At 39.8% G+C, this 26,044-nt stretch overlaps 1 protein-coding gene across 5 annotated transcripts; it reads right to left on the bottom strand.

Annotated features, from left to right (window-relative positions):
* Positions 1–175: 175 nt before the first annotated feature.
* On the bottom strand, positions 176–25,944 carry LOC116286397 (mediator of RNA polymerase II transcription subunit 12-like protein). 5 transcript variants are annotated; one of them, XM_031692910.2, is made up of 41 exons: positions 25,849–25,944; positions 25,718–25,783; positions 25,580–25,624; positions 25,365–25,469; positions 24,532–24,615; positions 23,823–23,982; positions 23,515–23,693; positions 22,657–22,767; positions 22,095–22,297; positions 21,732–22,020; positions 21,347–21,446; positions 18,658–18,803; positions 17,933–18,064; positions 17,513–17,603; positions 16,824–17,086; positions 16,309–16,501; positions 15,470–15,745; positions 14,686–14,785; positions 14,114–14,470; positions 13,638–13,746; positions 13,168–13,298; positions 12,433–12,549; positions 11,791–11,932; positions 11,419–11,548; positions 10,838–11,062; positions 10,233–10,382; positions 9,591–9,739; positions 9,169–9,294; positions 8,225–8,296; positions 7,503–7,744; positions 6,819–6,951; positions 6,535–6,603; positions 6,198–6,316; positions 5,693–5,825; positions 5,451–5,594; positions 4,518–4,815; positions 3,609–4,134; positions 2,457–2,721; positions 1,849–2,053; positions 1,160–1,570; positions 176–807 (listed from the first exon to the last, which is right to left on the bottom strand). In XM_031692910.2, exons 1-41 carry the CDS (start codon positions 25,933–25,935, stop codon positions 575–577), a joined length of 7,116 nt encoding a protein of 2,371 aa, XP_031548770.2. In that variant the 5' UTR covers positions 25,936–25,944; the 3' UTR covers positions 176–574. The 5 variants fall into 5 exon arrangements, with proteins under 5 accessions (XP_031548770.2, XP_031548773.2, XP_031548775.2 ...); XM_031692913.2 differs by having other exon boundaries at positions 1,160–1,567; XM_031692915.2 differs by having other exon boundaries at positions 2,457–2,688.
* Positions 25,945–26,044: the final 100 nt, after the last annotated feature.

Here is a 26,044-nt window from a genome sequence, read left to right as displayed (position 1 = left end):
TTTGAATGTGTAAGAAAACCGGAAACGCGAATAAATTACCCATAATGCATTCCTCAGTTAAAGGAGACATTACCCATAATGCATTAGCCATTGTACCTTATGTAGACTGGGTACTAGAGCAGACATCACCCAAAATGCATCTGTTTCTTGCGCATATAACTCAGAATTTAAAACATTCCTTTCTTCAATTTATTTCTGCTTTAAAATATATACAATTTCGTGCTGTTAACCACTATTACTAGATTTCACGTTGTTAGAACGACTTACCATTACTAGTCGACAGTAAAAATGTTGAGACAGCATTCTCACGGAGAATGGATAAAAAATAATAAAATATCATCGAAATGCATATATATATATATATTTAGAATGAAATTAAATCATTACCTTAATTTACATTTCATTTTTATTTACTTTCGTATTCATTACATTTATTGGACTGGGATACCTGTGGTATTGACGTCATTGAATCGCGTGACTTTATTCCTCTGTGTCGATAAAAGGATAAGAAATCCTCAGTAGGAATGAGAAAGCACTTTTGTTATGGCTTCTCGTTTTGTAGCGCTGAGAGTCGTCAAAATTGTCCAGGTTGAAACTGAGGGTTGGTAGTAAACTGTTGTTGTTGTTGCTGCTGTTGTTGTTGTGGTTGTTGAGTGAGTTCCTGAGGTACGGGAGTTGAAAGCTGTCTTTGAAACGTCATTTCCTGTGACACTTGTCTTTGCAGGCCAACATCCGCTGGAGCAGACAGCTGTCTCTGTAGACTTCCCATCTCTTCGTTACCTGAGAACTGCAAGCTGATATCTCCTCCTAAAAAGTGACATTCATTTTAAAAAAACTTTCCTGGAACAAGTACTACAAAAAGAAACTTAATCAAAATCATCTTCAAAACTGTTGGAGCGATCAGATAAACTTTCCAAAAACTTAAACTCTTACAGTGGCAAAATTAAAGAATGTCCTAAAAGTATCAAAATGCAAAAAGGTAACAGGAAAAGACTTTCAAAACCATCCAATGTAGACCCCTTTCATGTGACGTCAAAGCGGCTCAATTTGTTGAACAAACAAAAGAATCTCAATCTCCTAAGAATTGGAAACCTATGATGTCCTCTAAATTGAGCTGCATGCCGACGTGCAGCAAGGGGTCTATTATCAGTGTACATACCTGTGTATTGACGTAGTTGTCGAATCAGTTCTCGTGGCATCTGTTGTTGTTGCTGCTGTTGTTGCTGCTGCTGTTGTTGTTGTTGTTTAAATGCTTGCAGTTGTAGTTGCTGCTGCTGCTGCTGTTGTCTTTTTTTAAGCATCAGAGCAGCTTGTTTTGTCATATTCACTCTGCTTGCTGCTTGCTGCTGGTACTGTGTTGTCTGCATGGGTTGTTGAAGTTGAGAAGCCTGACTCATTTGCACATGCCCAGTTTGAGCCACTTGATGCTGAAGGTGACCAGCTGAAGATTGAGCTTGAGATTGGTTTTGCATTACTTGTTGGAGGGCAAACTGTTGTTGCTGTTGCTGTTGTTGTTGGGTTTGCTGTGGTTGCATTGGTCGGTTAAGGGCCTGAGAAACAGCTGCTCCTGCTAATACGATATACGTTTCAGTACAAAAAAACCTTTTAAATACACAAGACGAAAGCGTCAATCTTAGTGGGGTACAGGATAAAAGTTCCCCTATACGCTCGGGTATTAAATAATCCCGGGTTATTACGCAAATACTTATGCCCCTTACTGTACATACCCGTAGGCATACCGATAATTTTTGGGGTAAAGGGTGTGGTTACACGTGTTTGCCTTTAGTCCCGATCTCAACCGGGTAAATCTTGATCCCCATATACAACTTGGGAATATCGGATACTCACCTGGGAAGGTTTGAGTGCCGTAGCCTACAGGGGCACTCATGCCCTGAACTGTTGTAGGCATACCCATAGTTGTGGGAGTGGAGGGTGTGGTTCCACGTGGCTGTACTTGCCCCCTGCTGGGAATCTGCAGACTCTTGGGTCTCTGTGACTGACTGAAGCTGTACGTCTGGTCCTGTCTCAATGCTGTCTGCCCAGCAGCCTGCATCTGAAAAACAAAATAAGAGAGAGGTAAGGAAAGAAAATGATACTCGAGGGAAAGACAAGGCCACAAGAGGAAAAGTGAAAAACGCTAAAGAATCTACGAAACCTAAGAGTACTCTCAAGGCACCAACTTAATACCGACACATTCTTAATGACCGTGGTTTGTGGTTAAGGCAGAGGTACTCTCGAGGCTCTCGCTTAATACTGACAAATTCTTAATGACAGGCACTTTCTTTGTTCCCCAAATGAAAACTAAGGTTTTCAATTAATTCTACCGTGGTTTGCGGTTGAGGCAGAAGTGCTCTTATCTCGAGGCACCCTCTTAATACAGAGACTTCTTAATGACAGGCAATTTCTCTGTTCCCCCCAAGCGCACGTATTAAACCAAGGTTTCACTGTAATCCTACCGTGGTTTGTGGCTGAGGCAGATGCCTCAGCTGTTGTGTTGGCTGTTGTATCTGTTGTTGCGTCGTCCTCTGAAGCTGTTGTTGTAAGCTATAAAGAGCCTGTTGACCTTGCTGTGGTTGTTGATGCTGCTGCTGCTGCTGCTGTTGTTGCTGTGGTTGGTTGAGAAGCTGAAATATAGCTTGGTTGGTCTGAGATCTTTGCTGAGTCTGGCCTCGGTTGACCAATAACGACCTGATGATTAGTTTGGAATCTTGAGCACCGACTCTATACAAAAATGGGCCATTGCAGTTAAATTTTCCGAGGGATCTTTCCACTCCCTCTTACCCCGAGGAGTTTTAGAATAGACCTTTGGAGAGTTCCAAATTACCGCTGGGTTTCTCGATTACAGACTCATTTACTTAGGCTTAACCTCGAATCAGTGTCTAAATATTCACAAATACCAATGGTAAAGTAAAGAATGCACAAATCCAACGATCCAAAAACTTCGAAATTCCACGGACCTTCACTGGAACACGTGAATATTCTGAATGAAGTTGAGGTTAACCCTGAGCAACAGCCAACTCGAAGCTGGAGTATTTTGACATTTTTCTCCTGGATATCAGGGAAATATTCGTGTTGGAGGTACGTTCCTTCTTAGCCTTAGAAGCGCCTAAAAGGTTGCAAATTGTTCAGGCGTTTCTAAAGACTTTCCAACATATTTCGATGATCTGAAAACGACCCAATTTTCAAGTGGAATTTCGGATATGTTTTGTTCAGTTTTGACCGTTCAGTTTTGACCGTTGGGTGCAAACATTAAATACAATGTCAATGTCAGTGAAAGGATGTTATAAAACTGAACCAAAATAAAATCACTGTGTGACAAAAAATGGGCCATTCTTGATACTGTATGGTATTAGAAATCCCCCCCCCCTCCCCCTTCCCCATAGTAAAAAAGATAAAGAGATGCCCAGGACGCAGCCTCTTTGTCTTTAGGCATAACGTTTATCGGTTTCAGACCGTGTCATTCCTTTGCTTACAATTTCCAAGTACCACTTGAGAAGATACATTAATAATTTTAATATGGAAAAGATGCAAAGAAAGAATCAAGGATTTGAAATAGACAAACACCACGCATTACGCACGTAATTTCTAATAGGAGTAGCCTATGTTACCTTTGTTGTACTGGCATAGCCTGTCCAGGTATGTTCTGTCCAGGCATAGCTTGTCCTGCCACGGATTGTCCAGGCATAGTCTGTCCTTGCATGGTTTGTCCAGGCATAGTCTGTCCTTGCATGGTTTGCCCTGGCATGCTCTGTCCTACCATGGTTTGTCCAGTCATGGTTTGTCCAGGCATGGCTTGTCCAGACATGACTTGTCCAGGCATAGCCTGTTGTCCAGGCATGACTTGCTGTTGTGCTTGTTGCAAAAACTGTTGTCCAGGTTGTTGTCCATACATCATTCCTGGCTGTTGATACAGCATACCAGATTGTTTCTGCAGCTGTTGCTGCATTTTTCTCTGTTGTGCCAGACTTGGTCCCTTGGTTGACTGTCGTCGACGTTGTCGCGGTGCCTTGGTCTTGGTTTGCTTCTCGTCAGGTGTGGCTTGTTTCTGTTCTGGTTGAGAGATAGTGATTGTAGGTTGGACTGGACATGAAGCAGATCCAGGTGTTCCTGGGGTACCAACTGACTTTAGCTGACCTGGAAATACGAAATACATATACTTGAAATTTACTCTAAGTCACGTTAGGAAGTATGCGTAGGCAGACCGAGGACCGCAAACAGAGACTACAAACAGACCACAGACTTATTTACAGACAGACTGAGCGCAGACAGACAGACAGACAGACAGACTATAAACGGACCGCAGACAGACAGACAAAGCGCAGACAAACAAACAGACAGAGCGCAGACCGACAGACAAGTAATCAGTGCTCCGACAGACAGACAAACAGAGCTCAGACAGACCGGAAACAGAGACTACAAACAGACCAGAGAGAGACAGAAAAACAGACAATTCTAAATCTCAAAAGTCCCGATACGATTGCGCTCATCCAAAAAGACAACTTCCTTTAGGTACTAACCTCTAGCTTCAGCTGGTGTTTGCGGTGTCGATGGCGCACTACTCTTATCGTCCGTCTCCATTTTCTCGTCATCATCATCTTCATCATCATCATCAGGCGGAGGGTTGATAAAATAGCTGTTGGGTTTGCGTCTCGGATGGGTGTGGCGCAACAGCTTGCGGAACTCCTGCTCGTAACGAGAAGGCCGGCGCTCAATACGAACGGAGCCAAACCATGACCAGGCAAAAGGAGCGGGATTCTTGTGTCCCTCCATAAGGTCCCAAGCATTTATCTTTTGTCTGCCATTTATTTTGAGGCCCTAAGATATAAAAATAAGAGATTTTATGGTTCTTGAAATTCGAGATACCATTGTGTGACCGTGACTGTGACGGCGTCAAACGCCTCCCAAGTTTGTTTTTGGTCCAATGTGATTTTTTCATATTTGCTGTGCTTTGGACCCGCTGCAGGAAGGAGTTCAAAGCATTCGGGAAACCAATGCGGTGATTTTAGAACTGTGAGCCAAGGTAATGTAGAGGTGTTTTAGTAGAGAAAAAATTTTGTGCAATCTCAATGCGGTCAAAAAAAACACAAGAAAGTATTTTTCATATGAGTGGGAAACGATACGCCAATTTCGTAACGATGCTGTAAAAACGTGTTGTGATTGGATGAATAAGCGAAAGACAATGGGAAGCCATTTCAATGTTATGGCATGTCGTGTCATACATTAAGTCAGTGCCGTACGTTTCCCACTCATACAGTAACCATTCGTAAGGAAAACCATTTCAATATTACGTCATGTCGTACCGCGTACGTGCTGTGAGGCAGTACCGTGCGTTTACCAAACAATAACCGCTCTACGCCAATCCTGGATTGAATGGATTGAACAGGGACGATAAAAACCCAGGATTCACAAGTAGGAATTGTTTTCATCTGCGTCAGTGCAGACATATTTACCTGTACATTAGCCTGTGATGCTCCACTAGTTTTATCACTATCCTTCATGGGTTCCATGGTGTGTACAGTGTGAGACAGGGAGGGCAAAGGAAGGAGCTGCTTGCATTGCATAATATCTATTGGACTTTTACCCGCCAATTCACGCTAGAAAAAAAAGAAAAGAATTTAGAATGATCAAATACGGTATGTTTTTTTTCAAAACTGAGGTGCATTCCGACGTGCTGCAAGGGTTCTTTCGATACCTTGAGTTTTTTGAAGAGAGTGATGGCTGCTTTTCTGGTTTCATCGTTCATCTGCTGACCAGCAGTGCCCTCGGTGTTGGTAACAACACTGATAAGAACCGACACCATGTCCAGCACGGTGGTCAGTAATTCCCTATACAATAATAACACGTTAGTATTCCTGGAAAAAAGGTATACAGTGGTAAAGTAGTATGTAATGGGATCTGCGATTGGCAGAATGACTATGAAGACTTAGCAATGACGACGTGTCTTCAGGACAGCCGTGCGCACTCGTTTTTTCCTATGCGCGGTCTTCTTAAAGTTGATGTCTTTCTCGACAATCAAAAAATATCTTCGCATGCTCGTAGTGTTTATTAAAATTAGTCAAAAACGCAATAAATAGGTACATGCTTCACCCAAGCAAGAACAGAATGCATCACTCGCTATCGTAGGAAAGACCATCCCCCCAAGAAACACGATTCAAAGCTGCTATGCGCGGTCATAAAAATATGACATGACAACTTACTTCTTAGAAGGCAGAGATTCCGCAGTTATGGTCCCTGAGCTGACGAGTTGAAAGAGTAACGTTGCCCAGTCACTGGATAGCGTGACACTTCGCTGTATAGTATCAAACATGGCGCCCACCTATCAAGCAATGTATCGCAACACAGTATTAAGGCACTAGTTACATAGGCAGATATTAATGGTCTAGGGAAAAATCTGACATATTTTGGTACTGAATTTGGGGCTCAATCTAAATATCTCTCCAGTTTGTGCCCTAAATTTCCCCCCACATTTTAGGGCTGAAGTATTTGTTACCAAGCTACACCAGAAAAGGGACTGATTTAATTTCTTGAACTCACCAAACTTATGCGTAAATGTAACGCTTCTTGTAACGCCTCTTTACTTTTGACATCCGCTGGACATCTCTCCTGTCAAGCAATGAACAACATGTTATTGAAGTCAAAATATAGTCTGTATCTTGTTAAACAAAGTGGGCGGCCACACTGCACGTTTCCCAGTAGGTCTCTGCGGGTGTTAACCACAGGGTACCCAGAATCTATATAACCTCGGGCTAAATGAGAGTGGGGACATTTCCCTTTAGGTCTTTGCGGGTATTAACCACAGTGTACCAAGTATTTTTTACCTCGGTTGGGGCAGCCAATAGATGAGTGATTTGTTTACTGATTGACAGCAACAGTCCTTGTCTTTGTTCCTCCTGACCCTTGAGGCACTCTAAGACCAGTGACAAGAATGGCTGGGTGTGGATAAGAGAATGCCTGCAACAATATATCACAGAGTTTAGTAACTCATTAGCTATTGAAATACACGAACTTTACTATGATTTGCATCATCGTTTTGATTGGGTTTCCTGTGGTGGAGTACAGAAGAGAATGTAGCGGAGGTAATACTGCTCCCAGTTCTTCACGGTACATTTCACCACAGGGAAACCAGAATATAATAAGACAAGAACTAATACGAGTAATAATCGAAAACACCGAAAAATGTATATAAACCAAAGTGACGAAGCGCGTTTGGTCGTACTTAATTAACATATCGTTAATTAGAGGGCGGAGTTCTTGTGCCATTGGCTCGCTCAGAGTAGAACCCATTTGAGTTTCATGGTACCGTGCCGTGTCTTAGAAATGGCATGTGATTGGATAGTATGCTTTTCCCAGACTATTGATTGACGCAAAAGGAGAGCTGCACATTTCATGTTGTAATAAAACACTATGATTGGATAATGAACATATGCTTGATTTTTGATTGGCTGAAAGAGGAAGCCAGTTGAGTGTCAACCTAAAAATCACACGTCAATCGTATTACTTACGAAGATGAATCCGAGTGGGGTCTCCACCATTTCGGTGTGTCCAGCACCTCCCCTGCAGCCTTGAGAAGTCTTCCTTGAACAGAGCTAGGAAGCTTGGAAATCAAAGGAGCTACTAGCCATTCTGGTCCCTTAATGACACCAGACTTCGTGTTGTTATGACTTGTGCCAAGCTTTGGTTCGTGTCTGTGAACAAAAACTGTCATGGCGGCTATCGCTACTGCGTCGAGAAGCGATCCCATCTCCTGGAACAAATAAATGAAAATATGAATGAAGTGGGAAGTCTGAATGAAGTGGGAAGTCTGAATGAAGTGGGAAGTCTGAATGAAGTAGGAAGTCTGAATGAAGTGGGAAGTCTGAATGAAGTGGGAAGTCTGAATGAAGTGGGAAGTCTGAATGAAGTGGGAAGTCTGAATGAAGTGGGAAGTCTGAATGAAGTGGGAAGTCTGAATGAAGAGGGAAGCCTGAATGAAGTGGGAAGTCTGAATGAAGTGGGAAGTCTGAATGAAGTGGGAAGTCTGAATGCAGTGGAATGAAGTGGGAAGCAAGAATAAAGTTGGGAAGCCTGAATGTAAAAGCAAGGGAAAGACAAACTCGACGAAACATTGTATAATACACGAAATTCGCAGAATGGACATTTCTCGAGACTGACGGCGACAGATATCAAAACCTTGCGCAGAGGAAAAACGAAAAACGAAAATGGAACATTAACAGTAGTAACTAACCTCTTTGGATACTTGCTTGATCATTAACTGTAGTTCAAGCCAAGATTTACGTAACGACCATTGATCGAGGCTCTGAAGGAAGATTAGACAAATTTACAGGGTGAATTTCATTCTAGTGTCACAATCATTACAAGCCACAAGCATGCGCAATGTTGTTCGCTTTCATTTTCGATAACATCTGAAGGCTGGTTAATACATGAATATATATATTTCTATATATCTATATATATCTATATATCTATATATATCTATATATATACACACACTTGATTGCAGGAAGGTTGTAGTATACATTTAAACAAATACCTAATTTATTCAGTATATTTTTATGATATGCAAAACCGAAAACTCGCTTTATTTATCATTTGTTTTATTCAATGAACGTCAAAATATTTTATTCTTGTGTTTTATATCCTACAGACTATAAATCAATTGGTTTTGAGGGTTAAAAAAGTAAAATTGCAATATGCATCTCATTAGGTATTTGTATAAATGTATAAATGTATACTACAACGTTTCTGCAATCGAGTGTATACATATATATATATATATCAAGGGTGGTGTAGTGGTAGTACACTCGTCTCTCACCTCTGGGGAATCACGTGAGTAGAGTTCCTTAGGTCTCGCTCTTGATTAGAGGGTTTTATTCGAGGCTCCTCAGTTCCCCCCCGCAAAATCTAGCACGCTAATTCCAATTCGATCTGTGAGTCAACCATGCCCTGACTTAGATCAGGCTAAAGGTTGTTTCAGGGTTCGATCTATTCTAGCCGTGCCCTGACTTTGATCAGCCCAGAGGTTGTTTCAGGGTTCGATCTATTCTAGCCGTGCCCTGACTTAGATCAGGCCAAAGGTTGTTTCAGGGTTCGATCTATTCTAGCCGTGCCCTGACTTAGATCAGCCCAGAGGTTGTTTCAGAGCATCGATAAAATTCAAAGGAACCATACCTGAAGAATACTCGAAGCAGCTTCATCGATTGTTTCCATTTCGTTGCTGGAAGTGAGGGGCATAGAGCCATCAAGGCATGACGAGATACCAGCAGGGTAGCAAATCAAATGGAGAAGTTTTCTCAGCTACAGAGAGCCATTATTGAATATTAATACGGATTAATATGACAGATAACTACTGGTTCTAGTAAAATATTTTTTTAAGTGTGAAAACACAGAAAGTATGCAAGGTCACGTGAAGGAATCGTACCAATAACAGCGCACGAGATCTCTGATTAGCCAATCAAAATGATTCGACATCGACACGGTCGCGGTACGTTACATCCAGGATAATTTCAAATCGTCTCGATTTGCATTTACTCTCCCCTCCCCTCGTAAATGAAAAACCAGTCATTTATAATCATTTATAATCAAGGACATACCTGGTTGACGGTCAATTCAGGATCGAGCAGTAATTCAGGTGAGAAGAGTATCTGAGGGTCCTGAAGACACCGCTCTCGCACCCATTCCTGACCACAAATCACTTGTAGTGTGAAGCCTGCGAAAGCACTTGTGTTGGAGGTTTCCATTGCTAAAGAAATAACACAACCAGTAATGAAATAACATATACCCTCCATACATATTATATTCAAGTACGTTTACTGGTGAGTCAAGATGAAAATTTCACAAACATTTTAAAAAGAAACAGGAGTTGCTCAATTTAGGAGTAAAGTCAACTATTTTTAGTTCTTTTAGTCTCCCCTGTCCTAGACTAAAAATTCCAACACAAAAATCTGGCTCTTTCTTGGTGTAAAAGGGCACCTAAGCCATGAAGACAATAAAACAATAGCCGTGAACAATGAATTTGGAGCTAAACAATACCCTGCAATACAGTAACCCTAACCCAGAATACAATAGAGGTTGCTACACCAAAAAGACTAACGTCCGAAACGTCAGTAAGTTTTTTTCATCTTTTCACGGTGTATAATTTACCTTTTCATCATTACTGTTTCATTAGAAACATCGACGCAGCTCACACTAGTTTTTAGCTAGTTATCTCTTCAAGAAAGACCCAGCGATATTACCTGATCTACTAGTAGCCAAGGGCACAGGGAAGATATCTCCTGTTCCAGACGTTGTGTCTGTGAAATCGTCCAGTCGCGAGGAGAACAGCCCTCTAAAGCCATCATCACGTGATACATCTGGACCATGTGACACAACTCTCCCGCCACGACCTGAAAAAACAATTTTTAAATGAGTAAGATTGGTATTGAATAGGCCATTTTAAATACTGCATTCTTGGACCCAGACCCTACTCATTGGTCATATCGTGGTTCCGTGAAGTGTGTAGAGTCTGGGTACCGCTGTGTTCCTTGATTACAGGCTCATTTACTCAGGATTAGCCTCGAATCAGTGTTTAAATATTCACAAATATCAATGGTGAAGTAAAGAAAGCACAACTTCAACAATACAAACACTTTATGATCCCATTATACTTTACTGGAACATGGAACACGTTAATATTCTACTCAAAATCAATAGAGGCTAACCCTGAGCAACAGAGAAATCGAAACTGGAGTATCCCTATTCGACCTCCGCCATCTTGAAACTGCATTATACCACAGGTAGCCCAGTAAAAGGTAAGAACCAGTGTGCGATGTTGCGCATGAATGCAACACCTTGTAGTTACCTGATTCCGAGAGTCGTAACATGGCTTTAAGCACGGTTAGTATAGCATGTACTCCTATATTATCATGGGCGGCGACCAGTAGGTAATGGTCTGGTGACGTCTTGAAAGGAAACTTTGAAACACTGGAATGATCATGTGACATGAAGTCTGTCTTCTCGTCCAATAGGCGTAGGAGAAGATGACACGTCAATCGTGCTCCTGCATCTGCCTCCTGATTGTCACCTCCTGGATAAGAAAAGAAATGAGTAAATGAAATATTGAAAATAAATGGTAATGGAAGGATGGATGGTGGTGGATGGTTAGGATGGATAGGTGGGTGCAATGATCAATGGATGGGATGGAAACATAGGTGGCTGACTGGAAGGGTGGATAAATGGATGAGATCTGGGTGACTGCATGGATACATGGTGCATGGATGAATGTATGGATGGGTGCATGGATTGACGGGATAGATGGATTGAGGGATGGAAGTGTGGGATTATGGCGAACAGATGAATGGAAGTATAGATGGATAGATGGAAGGAAGGATAGATGGAAGGAAGGATAGATGGGTGGGTCCTGAGGTTGATCATGATCCTTACCTGACTTAATGGCGTCCAACAGTGAGTCCATTGCCACGTGATAGATAACATCTTCCAATGAGAAACAACCTCTAGCAATCATGATTGCGGTGAAGGTGGCCACTGATTCATGGATGGACAGATCACTAACCTAAGAAGAACAAAAACACACTCCCATCGTCACTCAAAGTAGACTCCCCATGCAACGGCAATTTTATAAGTACATTTAAACGGTAGCATAGGCCTTCTATGAGAATAAGCAACAAGGTGCATTGGTCTAGTTTGAGTACAAACAACACCTTATAAAACAATAGAAATATTTGCACCCAAGCTAAACCACAATGCACTACGTTTCTATATTAGGAAAGGGCTAAAGAATCTAAGATAACGTACCTCGACTTCTAAGAGAAGATCTACAAAGCCACAAGAATTACTAGATGAGCAGCACAAGGCCTTTAGAACTCCAAGCCACTCCGAGCTGAGTCTACCATAATGAGCTGTTACTTCTGCGCATAGGACGGCAATGTCAAATAACCTAGAAAGAAAGGTTAGTTGTGTTATTGATAGGAAGAGAATCGAGCAAACAAAAGCATAATGTTCGCCACTATCTTATAGAATCCATTACTTCTTGTCAATCTTATAAGCGGGATTTATAATTGCTTGTTTATTTACCGTAACAGAATCCATTCATTTATTCATTCATACATGCATCTATTCATTAATGCGTGCATGCATCAATCCATCCATCCACCCTCCCATTTATCCTTTCACAAATCCATACATTTATCCTTTCCACCCCTCCGTACACACTTCCAATGGCCCACCCATTCACCCTTACAGCAACCTTTCTTTCTACATAGCCCACCCATCAATCCATACTTCCAATGTCCCATCCGACCATCCATCCACCCATCCATCAATCCTTCCATCTTTCCATCAATTTTCAATTGATTTTCCATGACCAACATCATCAGTTATTTATCACTACCACCAATTCATGATCATCATGATCTTCATCTCCATAGTTTGCCTCACCTCTCGCTATTCTGACAGTTGCAAACATTCATCAGAGCATTGCAAACAAAGCTATAAATATCTGATTGTCTCTTGTTTGCCAGAAGATGTTCCCACATTAAATTCTGTTTCATTGACCTGAAAAATAAAGATGGTTTATTAACAACTCAGACCAAATGGTTAAGTTAATCAATTTTCCATAACAACAGAACACGTGGCCTTATTTCTTTAAACCAAGCACTTGTGTCAAAATGAACAAAAACATGGAAAGATGGTGAAGTTCATACTGATAATATGTAACACGGTAGAAAAGGCATTTAATAAAAAATTGTTTTTGCAGAATTTACATGGAAAAAAATTCATTAGAAGTCAATATCTAGTCCAACGAAGCAAGACGATTCTCTCTGTCTTGTCGTCTTTAATGGTTTATGGTGAATATTTCATCGCATTATAGCTCTTTCTGAGCTCATTGAACAGCATGCATTGTGGTCTTATACAACAACATATAAAGCATAAAGATGTTTGCACCCAATCTACACCACAATACACCATGCTCAGAAACTGTTTCTATTAGCCATTCTGAGGTTTAGTAAAAGACCGGGTTGAGTTGGATTTGCAGTTCACTTTGGGAGTGTTTTGAAGGCGAAATAGACGCCATCTATCCATCAAAAATGTCGCCGAAAACAGTCCCACGATGCACTGTAATGCCAACTCGACCACACACTTTTCAACAACACTGTGCAACAAATCTCTCACCTTGGATTATTGAAGAATTCCATCATAAACTTTGGATCATACTGTGCTGTTGATGCTGAAGGGGTGATACTAGAGCAGATATTTTTTCTGATCTTAGTGTGAGCTGTGCTGAAAATATCTGCAAACCTCAACTGTGAAGAGAAAAGTTCGGCATGTAAATGTTAAGCACAGAAAAATGTTGAGCTTTCTCAGCACTTTGTTCTGCAGAATTCTCATGAACAGCTAACTGGACAGCTCAGGATCACTGCTGATTGCTACCCACATAGCTGCTGTATCTTTTGAAATCGTTTTTCTTTAGTTTCTCTAGTTTTCCACCCCACCATTCGCAAAAATCAACTTCCAAATTTAAAATCGATCACAGATTGAGAGCCACAGGTTTGTTGGGCAATGAAAGTGTTATCCTCAAAAATTAGAGGCATGTAAGTACAATATAGGTGTTTATAGTTTTTAGTGTTCTTATTGAAATGTACCTCAAGGATGGTGCTTAGAGAGTACACGTCATGGAGATAAGCCAGGATACATCTCTCAGACGACGTACACATACTCGGATCAGAGATGTTTTCCACTGTGTGAAGCAGTCTGCAAGTAAAACAACAAAGTGAAAAATAAATTTGTAAACCTTTTCTTACGAAATTGTTAAAGACGTGGTTGACATTTTTATGTTGTTCAATTCGATGTTGATGCACATGAGAAGAAACGTGAATATGGATACAACTTAAAAAAATGACATGTGGTCTGAAATGAGAAAGCATTACATGCAAGGGAAAGAGGTCTAACAGACAAAAAAAAGTGTCAAAAATTTTTGATCATAGAGGACGTCAAGATTGTTGTCTTTAAAACTCCTTTTCACTAGAGATGACGTTAAAAATGCTGCATATTCTGACGTCAACATAACATAAAGCTAAATAAAGCGAGTTATTTGAAGTAAAAACCTTTCCTGACTCACCCTCTAAACACCCTAGCGAGATGATCCGGCAACAGCGACAGACAAGTGTGATATCGCCGCAGCATAGCAACAGTCAAAATAGTCTTGGATGGTACTGTTCCCACAGCAGGTGATACGGGAGGCATTTGGATTGGAAATTCCTCATCCGGCATCAGAACATTAGAAATGAAGTCAAGCAAGCCGTGTATGTCTCCTGATAGTTCAAACAAGTCAAAGAGAAACACCAGTTGGTCGATACTTGGCACGGGGCCGGACAGGCCGAAGACGGAAGACGTGGTCTGACGATACTCCTGTAGGGCATTAGCACAGTCTGTGACGGCTGTGTACTGCTCGAAGCAAGGAAGGCTGGAGAATTTACTAGAAAATGAAATGAAAAGGGTCAGAGGTCTGGATTCTTATTACAGTGAAGAAAAAAAGACACAGCACGGTCATGATACACGGTCATGTCAACATTTTCTGCCGGCACCAATCAGAACGTGCCAGATATTGAATGAAGATGCTTGAACATAACACGTCACAGACATTTAAGTGGCTTCTTCCGGTTCACATATATATACAAAAAGTATCCTTACTTATACAGGTTGGATACTTGTTCCTCAAATGCTCGTCTTGTAGAAAGTGCGGTACTCTTTAGGCACTGGCTGTACTCGTAACTACCACCATACTGTGGACCTAAGAAAAGTATATTTGACGTTAGCCACAGTTCTTGGGGTACATGTAATGTACGTCATAGTAGTTATGTTGGTTGACCTGATTGACTTAGGCTTGGGTTCTATTGACACACTAATTTATTGGCATCAGTGACTGCGAAAAGAGATATTGAGGTTAGCCCTATTGTGAATATCTCCTTGGATCGAATTAGAATTTAGTAGTTGATTTTTGAGGAGGGAGGAAAGCCGGAGAACCCAGAGAGAAACCCTCGAAGACCAGGAGAGAACCAACAAACAACTCACTTCACATGCAACACTGAGCTCGTCGGGATTCGAACCCGGGTCACATTGGTGAGCACTCTCACCGCTACGCCACCAATGCTTCCCATATTTCTCTATTCTCACTATGGGAAGGGATCCTGGCCAAGTTTAGCTGGATGGGAACAAGTCATTTTGTGCCACACCGGACGTAGGGCATATATATTTAGATATTTATCTGCTTTAAATCTCAGAGCAGCTTAAGCACGCGAAGCTTAAGTTATGACTATAATAGTCATAAGTACTTAATGTGATAAACCCCATATTATTCATTAAAAAACAGACATATAGTCATCAAAAATTCACGCTAAATCCATGGGTAGCAAAATATGAAGATTTAGGATTTTTGCCCTGTAGTGGGGGAACCTAAATAATTGCCAGTACTTACTCGCTAGATCTCGAAGCATTTTCATCAAAGAGTTTGTTATTTCTTTACTCTTGTTTATAGCTTCTGTCCTGGATTTTCCTACTCCATACAGAAGTATTAGCCGCTGATTCAAGTCGTGCTGGGTGCCACATTCAAAAGGAATAGGAAAATGAGTAGCGTATTGTACATGCTGGGATTTTTTGGCGTGGTGTTGTTTAGTGTCTATGTGAGAGAGGTCTTTCTGGTCAAGTAAGACGGTGTCACTCTGGGATAACAGCTTTAGACTTTCTTGGGATACTGTGGAGGAATGAAGAAAAATGTGAAAAAAGTAGAAAGGAAAAACTAGAGAACCGAAGGGGAAATAAAAGTGGGAGGATTGGGAAAGGAAAGAGGAAAGGAAAGAACAATGAGAAATTAAATTCAATATAAAAACAATGGTAAATGGAAAGAAGGAGAAGGGAGAAAGAGAATGAGTTGAAAGAAAGGAGTGGAAAGCAATGGGAAAGGAAATGAAAAATCTTAGAAAGTTGAAAAAGGAAGGAAAATATTAATAATAAATAAATGAAATTCACAGGAAAGGAAAGAAAAGGGTTTGTGCACCTTTACGCATGACAACTTCAAAAATGAATGATTTCATTTTACTTTTTTTTTTTGCATAAAAAATGAATATGAGACAAATTCTATTGACCCTTTGCATGTGACGTCAAAGCAGCTCAATTTGGAGGACAAAACAAAATAATCTTAATCTCTTGAGAATTATTAACCTATTGTTATGTCCTCCAAATTGAGCTGCATTTAGACGTACTGCAAAGGGATTATTCCTCCATCCCCCAAGCTCTGAGAGTCTCACAATACAATACCGTGGTGTAGGTTAACATGGGTTGCATCTGATCCAAGGGACACCTGAAGGGTTTGAGGTAAGTGTGGATCATGATCTGGAAATGGTTCATTGTCTCCCTGGTCTAGTAATCGCTGTAATCTTTCCTGGTGTAGGAGTAGCTCTCGGTCTATTTCCAGTTGTTGACTGTTGCCAATAACTTCATCATGACTTGACTATAGCACAGAGACAAAAAGACGCAATTTCAAAAAAACCTTCAAATTTTATCAAAACCCTCAAACAGCATCTAGGATGATCAATGCCAGGGCATGGATAACTCACAGATGTAATTGAAATTTAGTAAGGATCATTCTCTGGGTTCTCTGGTTTACCTCCCTCCTTATAAATCGACTTCTGGAACCTAGTTCTGCTGTAATTGATTATTTTTACTTATGTGCGCATGTCCCAAATGTAAATGGCTAATCATTATTGATGCGTTCATGATTCAAACTGGAGTGACTTATAAACAGTTTATTGGAGTAAAGCAATGGTACATACCATCTGTATGTCAAGACTACCATGTGCATCTCCTTCCTGCACACACTCTTCAATGTGTTCCATTTCAGGGGGGTTCAGGAAGCTCTCATGAGTCTGTCTGGGAGGGGAGGTTATAGATATGGGGGGAGTAGGCTGTAGGTCTCCTCGAGATATCAGATTAAACATATATGCATTATGAGAGAACGCATCATGGCGGATGAGTTCACCAAATAGAAGAACAAGTTGTGCAAAGCTTGGGTCTCCTTTGCTGTGTTGATAGCTCTCTGAAGAAGATAGAAGAAGGTAGTTAATGTTAGGAGGAAAGTGGCTTCAAATGACTTCACTACAAGAACAGGAGATGCTGTCTATGCAGATACATTAAGGAAAACTTGGCTCTGCCATGAATTGTGAATTTTTTCAACTGAATATACTCAACTTAATTCCTCTCCTCTCCTCTCCTCTCCCTTTGTTTCTTCCCATCTCCTCTCCTTCTCCTCTCCACTTGCCTCCACTCGTCTTGTCTTGCCTTATCTCCTCTCTTTTTGTCTCTTCCCTCTCTTCTCCTCTGCTCTCTTTTTGTCTCCTTTCTATTTTTTCTTTTTCTTTTTTTTTCTTTCTTTTTTTCCATCTCATTTTGTCTCCTCTTGTATTTTCTCCTTTTCTTCCTGTCCCCTTTTCCCCTAGTTACAGGAACAAAGTAATGTACTAACCCACTACTGGAGCATAGTTGTCCAAGAAAGCCTGTAACACCTTCTGACACACAGGAACGAAATATGATGCAGCACCTGTGTTATCCTCCTTCTTTCCAACAATAAAATAATAATCACTTATTAATCAATGGATTCATCTTTTAGATTCTACTCCCTGGCATGGATCACCTGAATCAATCTCATTACCAGCCTACAATGTCGTGCTATTAACGGTCAAAGAATGAGAACGAATCTTATGAATCTTATTGCCAGCCTATAATGACAGGCAAAGATTGCCCATCCTGTGCGGAATGAATCAGTGATAGGTTGCCCTCCATCCTCGTACATTTTTTATTAATAAGTCGCTATTCAACTGGTAAAATTTCATGTTAGAGCGGACATGAGATCTATCGATGGTAATCAAATACAGAAACATCTTACCTCGTTAGTCATTTCCATTTGTCTTTTCTGTAGTAGCTTAGCAACAACAATAGCACGATGCTTGCCGACTCGATACTTGGTGACAGCCCATTCACACAGGAGAAGAACAATGGCTTGGTCAGTTTGGGACAGCTGTGGAATCAAAGCATAAAACATAACAATTCATGTTGGGTGTTTATTGGAGATGGTTTATTGTATCTCCTGTAGATTGAGTTGCGCAGTATATACAACCAATGACACCATTTTCAACCCCAAGGTATCCCACAATGCATAATATTCAACAAACATGAGCACAAGTGACAGTACAAGAATGCTGTATCAGAAGTATTTTTGACAACATAGCACTTTTTATAAGAGTTGTTATCAAAAACGACCAGAAACTTGGCAGAGCTTAGTTGTTTGAAGGAGCGTAAGGTTGAGTTGTAACTTCAGATGCTTTCCTGCTTGCATTTTAGTAAACTTTTTGCTGGCCAAGACACACAAAAACAATGGCAAGCCATTTCCATGTAACAGCATGTCGTATCATGTGTGTGCTGTAAGTCAGTACAGTATGTTTACCACTCGTACGATAACCATTAATGTCAAGACATGTTGTACTGTGTACGTGCTGTAAGTCAGTATTGTACATTTCCAACTCATAAGATAGCCATTCTTACGGAAAGCCATTTTAATGTTATAGCATGCGGTTCTGTTTAAAAACCCTTTAACTAAAAAATGCTGCTAACCTCATGTTTCTCTTTCAAGGGTGGAAACATCTTAGAATAAAGTTGTTCCAGTGAGTTTTGGCCGCCTGATCTGTTAAAGTCAAACTTATCAAGTATCTCCAGGGTGGAAAGGATACGATGGACAGCAATCGCTGAAACACAGACATCTAGAATAAATAAAAGCGGTTAGCAAGGAGTCTTTTGGATGGGGTGGGCACAACTAACTGTATGAATCATGTATCTTCCATACAAATATATAGTATCAAATATAACTAGTAATCAATTGACAACATGTGCCAGTGAGTTTAAAAAATTTGGAGTTAAAATCAACTGTAATAGGTCGTTTACGTGATGGTGCCATTTTACTACAACTACCAAGATGCTTCGCATATTTTCTTTCTTATTCAAATTTTATTTCCTTAAGAGAATAAGAAGACAATAGCTGCTAATTAACTGAACAAAAGAAAATGTGCAAGGGATCCTGGTAGTGGTAGTAAATGCTTCTATAATGCAAGTAACCTATTAGGTTTCTAAGGTTATGGAATTTAGGATTTTTATGAGAAAATAAGACACTTGGATACATGATTCATACTATTAATTTCAAAATCATGAGGCTAAAAGGCAAGGTCATAAATGATATCGTACAGCATATACCAGGTGTAGAAGCAATATGCATATGTTGCACTGTACCAAATATTCATCCACCTCTGCAACATATTGCAGACCACATTGCCGGTTGCAATGCAGAAGTTGCAGGAATCAAACATTGGATGTGAGAATTTCATTGGGTAAACACGGGTGTCAGGTATTGGTGGAAATGGTAGTAACTGCATGACAATCCTCAGCAATGACATTTTTGCCTACCAATGCCCACAATGAGCCTGCTCTGCTGATGCCTTCTGTCCCCTCCCCCCTTGGAATAAAATGGGCATGGAAGGTTTGAAGAAAGAGAGATGTTTGACATACATTTTCATATTTTTTGTTTTGCTGTTACAGGAAAAAATGTCATGAGTCCATGGTGTTTCTGTACCATCATCTGTTAGTGTTTAATCGCTCGTACTTGATATCATTTATTAACCAAAATAACCTTTTAACCTCTATATTAATAAACTATTGTTCTCTCTATAACGGTACGATACAAAGTGATCAAAAGAATCTTCCATTGATAAATTAGAGACATGTGAAATACAGTGAGCAGTCAGGGGGTAGAAAGGAGGGTGTACACAATAGATCATTCTGCTTATAATCCAATTTTGAATGCAAGGCTACATGGAAATACAAAAGAAACGCCACAAATTCCATCAAGAAAAGATTTGATTTCTTTGTGTTTTCATGTTTCCAGCCTCACACCCAAGATAATTTAGGGAAGGGTCCATTGGGAGGAGAAAGGAATCCATTTTTGCTGCATCAAAGGGTTGATGTGAAAACGTAGGTGAGATTTGTTTGATAGAGAAAACAATAGTTTACAAGCAAAAATAAAGAAAAGACCCAAACAAGTGCCCAGGCTTTGGAAGATGAAGAAGAAGACAGTCGTAGACATGGCAGCCATGCTGATGAAGGAAGGCTAGAAATACTAGAACAGCGCAGTACGATGTCTGCAGGAACTTGAATAGAATTGTTAGGCAGCATGGTAATAATTCTCTAGTCATAATAATCCTGAAAAAGATACTCAATATATTATATTTTTAGGATTATTTTCAATAACACGGAAAAAAATTCTGGATGGAAAAATATTTGAAAAAAATTTCAATCAAATCAGTATTATGAGTCTTCAACAAACTGAGAATATTTACAACAAAATGGTATAAATTTGTGATATTTTGGAGAAAAGTATGATTGAAAGTGTAATAAAGATAAAAATCATTAATAAATGAATGAATAAATGACTGGATAGACAAAATAAAAATCATTGCTTAATTGATTGTTTAAATGTGATTTTTTTTACATGCACATGCAAAATTATTTTTTTGTCATTTCATTCTTACTCTAGAAAATTTAATTCTTAATCTCATAAGCGTTAAATAAATTGCAAATATGACTAGAGAGTTATCACGACTGCTTTAGGAATCTTTATAGAGTTATGAGTTAGAGATTTAGTTGGTTAGTTAGAGCATTTATGTACAATTGACAGCAAAATATTAGTAAAAATAGAAAATAGAAATTTAAGGACAGATTTTGATGAGCAAGAAAACAAGTATGTTTTTTTTTGTGTGTAGGTTTTTTGGAAGTTTTTCAAGGTTACCATCTCTAATCAGGTAATTATTTTGCTAAGTCATACTAAGAGCAGGTTTGTTCAACTCAAAAAATCAAGACGTAGGGACACCTCTTTGTCTTGATCCAAAAAAAGCATACATGTTAAAGATGGTTGCTCCAAAAAGACCCCTACTTTTTGTATGAATATCAAAAAAATAAATTACAGAACTGTGAAATTCCCAACATTGCATTTTCCTTGTTTTTCAAACATCAGGATTTTTGATTTTTTTGTTTTAATTTATTACTTATGCTTAATGATTATGCAGTTCGGCGACATGTGTTGGCAAACCTTAAGCCCCTCCTCTTCCCATGATTGACAGAACAGTAAAATCTTACTCAAATTTAGTCTGAAAAGGGTAATGATACTGAGGATTTAACAGTGTCATGTATAAAAAAAAAAAAAAAAAGTGTAGAGTAAGTAAATTTAGAATAATTTCAAATAATTTTGTACAATTACCTGATGTTTTGTCCTGGTATTTGTCAGGTGACCACCTTGATTCAATAGCCTTTCCTCTGGTCTTGATTTCCTCTTCACTGCCCAGCAGTGCCATCATAATCTGGATTTAAGATTTACAGAGATACCTCTTATTAAACAGACCAGACTACTAGTTGCATAGTCGTACAGTTTTATTAACAATAAACAATTATAATTTTAATATGCAGGCTTAAAAAAGGTTAAACACCAGGGCCTGGTTGAACGAAGGGCAGATAGTGCTATCCAACAAATAAATTTTATTCAGTCAGTAAATTTTGTTGTAACAGCATAAACTTATCCACTGGATAAGGATCTATCTGTCGGATAGCGCTATCTGTCCTTCATACAACTGGGCCCAATATCCTACCTCAGGAGTAAGAAAGTTGTGTCCATTACTGGAAGGTGTAGGCAAAGAAGAAGGTGCCATTGGTAGACGATCTAGAGGAGATCCCAGCACAGCTGGTTTGGCAGCTGCATCATTGCTTGCTGAAGTGTTGGCCTGTGCAGCATTTTGTGGAGCTGAGTTCCAGATCAGAGCTCCAGGACAACTTATTGTCACAGCCTGAAGGATAGCTGCTAATGCAAGTACTAGAGAGTTGTGCTGAGGGCAGTTCTTGTATTGGGATAGGACAGATGACTGGCTGGTTGGAGTTGAACTGAAGCAAGAAAAGACATTAATGTACCAACCAGAGCTACTGAAACAAAGCAAAACAGCCTCCAATAGATTTACCTTTCTGTAGAGCTAGATAGTCCTCCAGGGCCAGACGTCAAGCCACCGGCAGTCACCTTACCAGGAATAGTGGGAGGAGGAGCTGGATTTTGCTGCTCAGACTGCATTTGTTCCGCAGCAGAATATAATGTTGATAACTTTTTGGTGCAGACATGAGTGAGATTCCTTGCTAAAGTCTGAGACAATACAATCTGGTCCACATACTGTGAAATAAGAAGAGATAAGACTTTTAATGCAAGTTGTTCTTGATGCTTGTGAGGTAGAGTCAATTATGTGGTTCTAGCCAACATTTTTGTACACATTGCTAGAGTGGTGTGTCAGTGTAGCACTTCCTTCTCATCTTTGGTATCTTTTGTCACACTCTCTGACTTACAATTATATGTCCCTTGATCAAAGAGCTTTCTACAGGTCCCCCAGTTTTCTTCATTCCCAGTACTAAGCCGTCTGCCTTATATCAGCTCAGTTACAAACCTATTTTCATTGGTGTGTTTCTGATGTAGGCATTTCTTGGAGTTCAAAGTTCTTAATGGGCCACAAATGTAGCTTTGCAGAATAGACTTACCCTTAGAACAAGAGGAATAAGGTACTTTAGAAGCACATCATCACTGGCTTTACCCTTCTCAAGCACATCAAGTAGCCATTGAAGAAACTCTTGCCTGTCCAGCAGGCTTTCCTGGAAAGGATAAAATGACCTTGAAAAACTTGTACAAATTTGATTGATTGATAAATAATTGAGGGACTGAATGACTGACTGACTACTGTCTGACTGATAAATGACTGACTGACTGATTGACTGATTAACTGATGACTGACTGACTGATGACTGACTGATTGACTGATTAACTGATGACTGACTAGCTGACTGACTGATGACTGACTGACTGAATGGCTGACTGACTGACTGATGACTGACTGACTGACTGATGACTTCCTGACTGATGACTGATTGACTGAATGGCTGACTGACTGATGACTGACTGATGACTGACTGATGACTGACTGACTGATGACTGAATGACTGAATGGCTGACTGATGACTGACTGATGACTGACTGATGACTGACTGACTGACTGATGACTGACTGACTGATGACTGACTGACTGACTGACTGACTCATGACTGACTGACTGACTGACTGACGACTGACTGACTGATGACTGACTGACTGATGACTGACTGACTTATGACTGACTGACTTATGACTGACTGACTTATGACTGACTGACTGACTGACTGATGACTGACTGACTGATGACTGACTGACTGATGACTGATGACTGACTGACTGATGACTGACTGACTTATGACTGACTGACTGACTGATGACTGATGACTGACTGACTGATGACTGACTGACTGAATGGCTGAATGACTGACTGACTGGTCCCAGTCATATCCCAATGTTGGTAATGTTTGTACCTCATAAAGCCAGTTAGCTAGCCTAACTGTGTAATTCCACTGTTTCTGGGACTGTTCAACTTCAGGAGTCATTCTCTGCTGCAGCTGAGATGATGTTATACCAGAAAAGTGACTCTGGTAATAATCTGACAGTTTATTCAGCTGGTCTTTAAGATATTTTGTCAAAGAATGAGTCCATTCTGCAACATAGATTTAAAGAAAAACAAGAGTTTTAATTGTGGATGAAATTCATCCAAATTGAAAAAAGTGAAAAGTGGAAAAACCACATTTTTTGTCAAATAAAAACAGTTATTAGAACAATATAGTACCTATTGAAGGGTCTCCCATGGAGCGCTTCTTTATTTTAGCCTCAGATATGACTGTATGGTAAGTTGACGTCATCTTGATAAACCAGGTAGCTCGTAGCATTGGAACAGCATTGTCACACAAGCTACTGAAAATCTCTTCTTTTTTGTTAAAGATAGGTACCTGTATGGTTAGAGGAGTTTGAACAAAACCTTTTTTATCCTGGATTTTGCATTTTCTTTGACATTCAAGTCTAAAATTATGCTAAAACAATTGCCCTATTTCACTATGACGACACATCAAAACAATCTATTGTTTAAACGCAAAGGATCATGGTCATCGGAGGGGGTCAAATCAACACAAATCCACCAAAAATTGTCCTAAAACCCGTATCAATCCACGAAGAGAAGTAGAATAGCCAGCAAACGCTCAGAATATTTTAAAGCACATATTAACACATATTATATCTGAAAACCAGGCCATTTCAGATTAAACTGTTTTGCTAGGAGCAAATTTTGTTGAATTTTCTATTGGATTTGGCGATTCTATCCCCCACATAAACAAGCAGTGACGTCATAGTGAAATAGGGCAATTATTCCCCTCAGGCTCAGAGACTATTGTGAATATTTACCAAGCTGTGATTCTTTAAGACAAGAGAGAAAAATATTCACTGAGTCTGAGGGGAATAATTGTTGAATACTAGAGATCTGCTGATCAGTTGTCCTGTTTTACCTTTTTGGCCAATGCTGTCAGGGGTTTATTACCAGCAAGATCTTGAAACCATAACTGTATAAGATTCCTTGATCTGGCAGTGACCTTCAGAATCAAATATATCAATTGATAACCAAATTAATAAACATGAGCTTAACTCAAAAAAATAACCATTTTTCTGCCCTCCTGTTCATTAATACAGTATGAAGAGAGAGAAGAGAGAGAAGCACAAGCCTTAGTCAAATATGTAATAGAAAATAGCCCCATGGGATACTCTATGGTATAGTCACTCAAAACCATTGTAGAACTAGGATTTATATATCATTATCCCTATTATAGCAAGTAGCTCCTGTAAGGTACTCCCAATAACTATCGTTCTGGAGTGTCGTTCTGGTCTCTGTCTCATACACATCATCACCCCTACACATTATATTGTATATGTTGCTACCCCCAACACCGCTCTACTGATATTTATCTTTATTGCCCACTACCACTACAGGGTCCATGAGACATAATTTGTTGTAAGGTGGGGGTAAGGCAATTCGGTGGGGGGGGGTTCTGAGGGAAGCCATCAACCCCTGAAAATTTTGAAATTGAAGCTCTTGGAAATGCGATTGCTGGTGCAATGATTTTGAGGGGCAATTGCAAGTCAAGTCAAAGCTTTAGGCAACTCAACGGAAAATCATTTTTGATTTTTGCCTAAGAATTTGGGAAATCTTGCCTCCCTGCGATTCTTGTACCTAACTTATTGCCTCCTTGCTCTAAACTCTTGGATAGAGCCAAAACATTTTTGCGCTAGGGATTCAGCGCAATAAATCTAAATCTTGAATTTATCATACTCAATTTCTACTCACATTCCAAAAGTTTTCTTTAGCTATGGAACATTTCTTCTTGTTTAAATCCTGTGCTGTATTGATCTTCTGTTTCTCGTGGGTTATGTTATTAAAGCTGAGTACAAACTGTAATGAAGGAACGGTAAATATCGAACGAGAAATACTTCGTAAACGTACGGTTCTTTGTTGTCATTGTTCTATTTGTGACCCCACGACATCAAATTGTCAAGACTTACCTTTGATATTGGGACGTTTGATACGATGTCTTTGGCAGATCCATACTTTGAACAAGCAGAAAATTCATATACAAGTGATTTTAGAATTTATAATCAACATAATATATATAAATCTATTCGCTAATAACATTAATTTACCTCATTCGAACTGAATAAAGGTTGATATGAGAATCCTTTCTTGACATTTTCTTCCGTTAGTTCGTCCTAAAAGAATCAAAAATCTTAGCAGATTATCACGGTTTTTAGTGAAACGGGGTTTTTTCTCTTACCTCTCGTTGTTTATAGTCTTGTGGATAGACGTCTGGAGGCCCTAACCTTGGTCTTTTTAGAGGACGTTGCCAATAAATGGCCGCCATGATGGATCGAAGGGCATCTGCGCCTACGAATCTTGCGCTCCGCGGTAAAACACTTTAAACTATTAAAATAAATAAATAAATAAATAAATAAATAAATAAATAAATAAAT

The sequence above is a fragment of the Actinia tenebrosa genome, unplaced genomic scaffold, assembly GCF_029948245.1.
Source record: "Actinia tenebrosa isolate PJP-AT-01 unplaced genomic scaffold, QUT_ActTen_1.0 PGA_scaffold0__85_contigs__length_37466705, whole genome shotgun sequence".
NCBI classification, from domain to species: domain Eukaryota; kingdom Metazoa; phylum Cnidaria; class Anthozoa; order Actiniaria; family Actiniidae; genus Actinia; species Actinia tenebrosa.
Note: the sequence above shows the minus strand (reverse complement) of the source record. Positions and strands in the feature narration are given on the sequence as shown.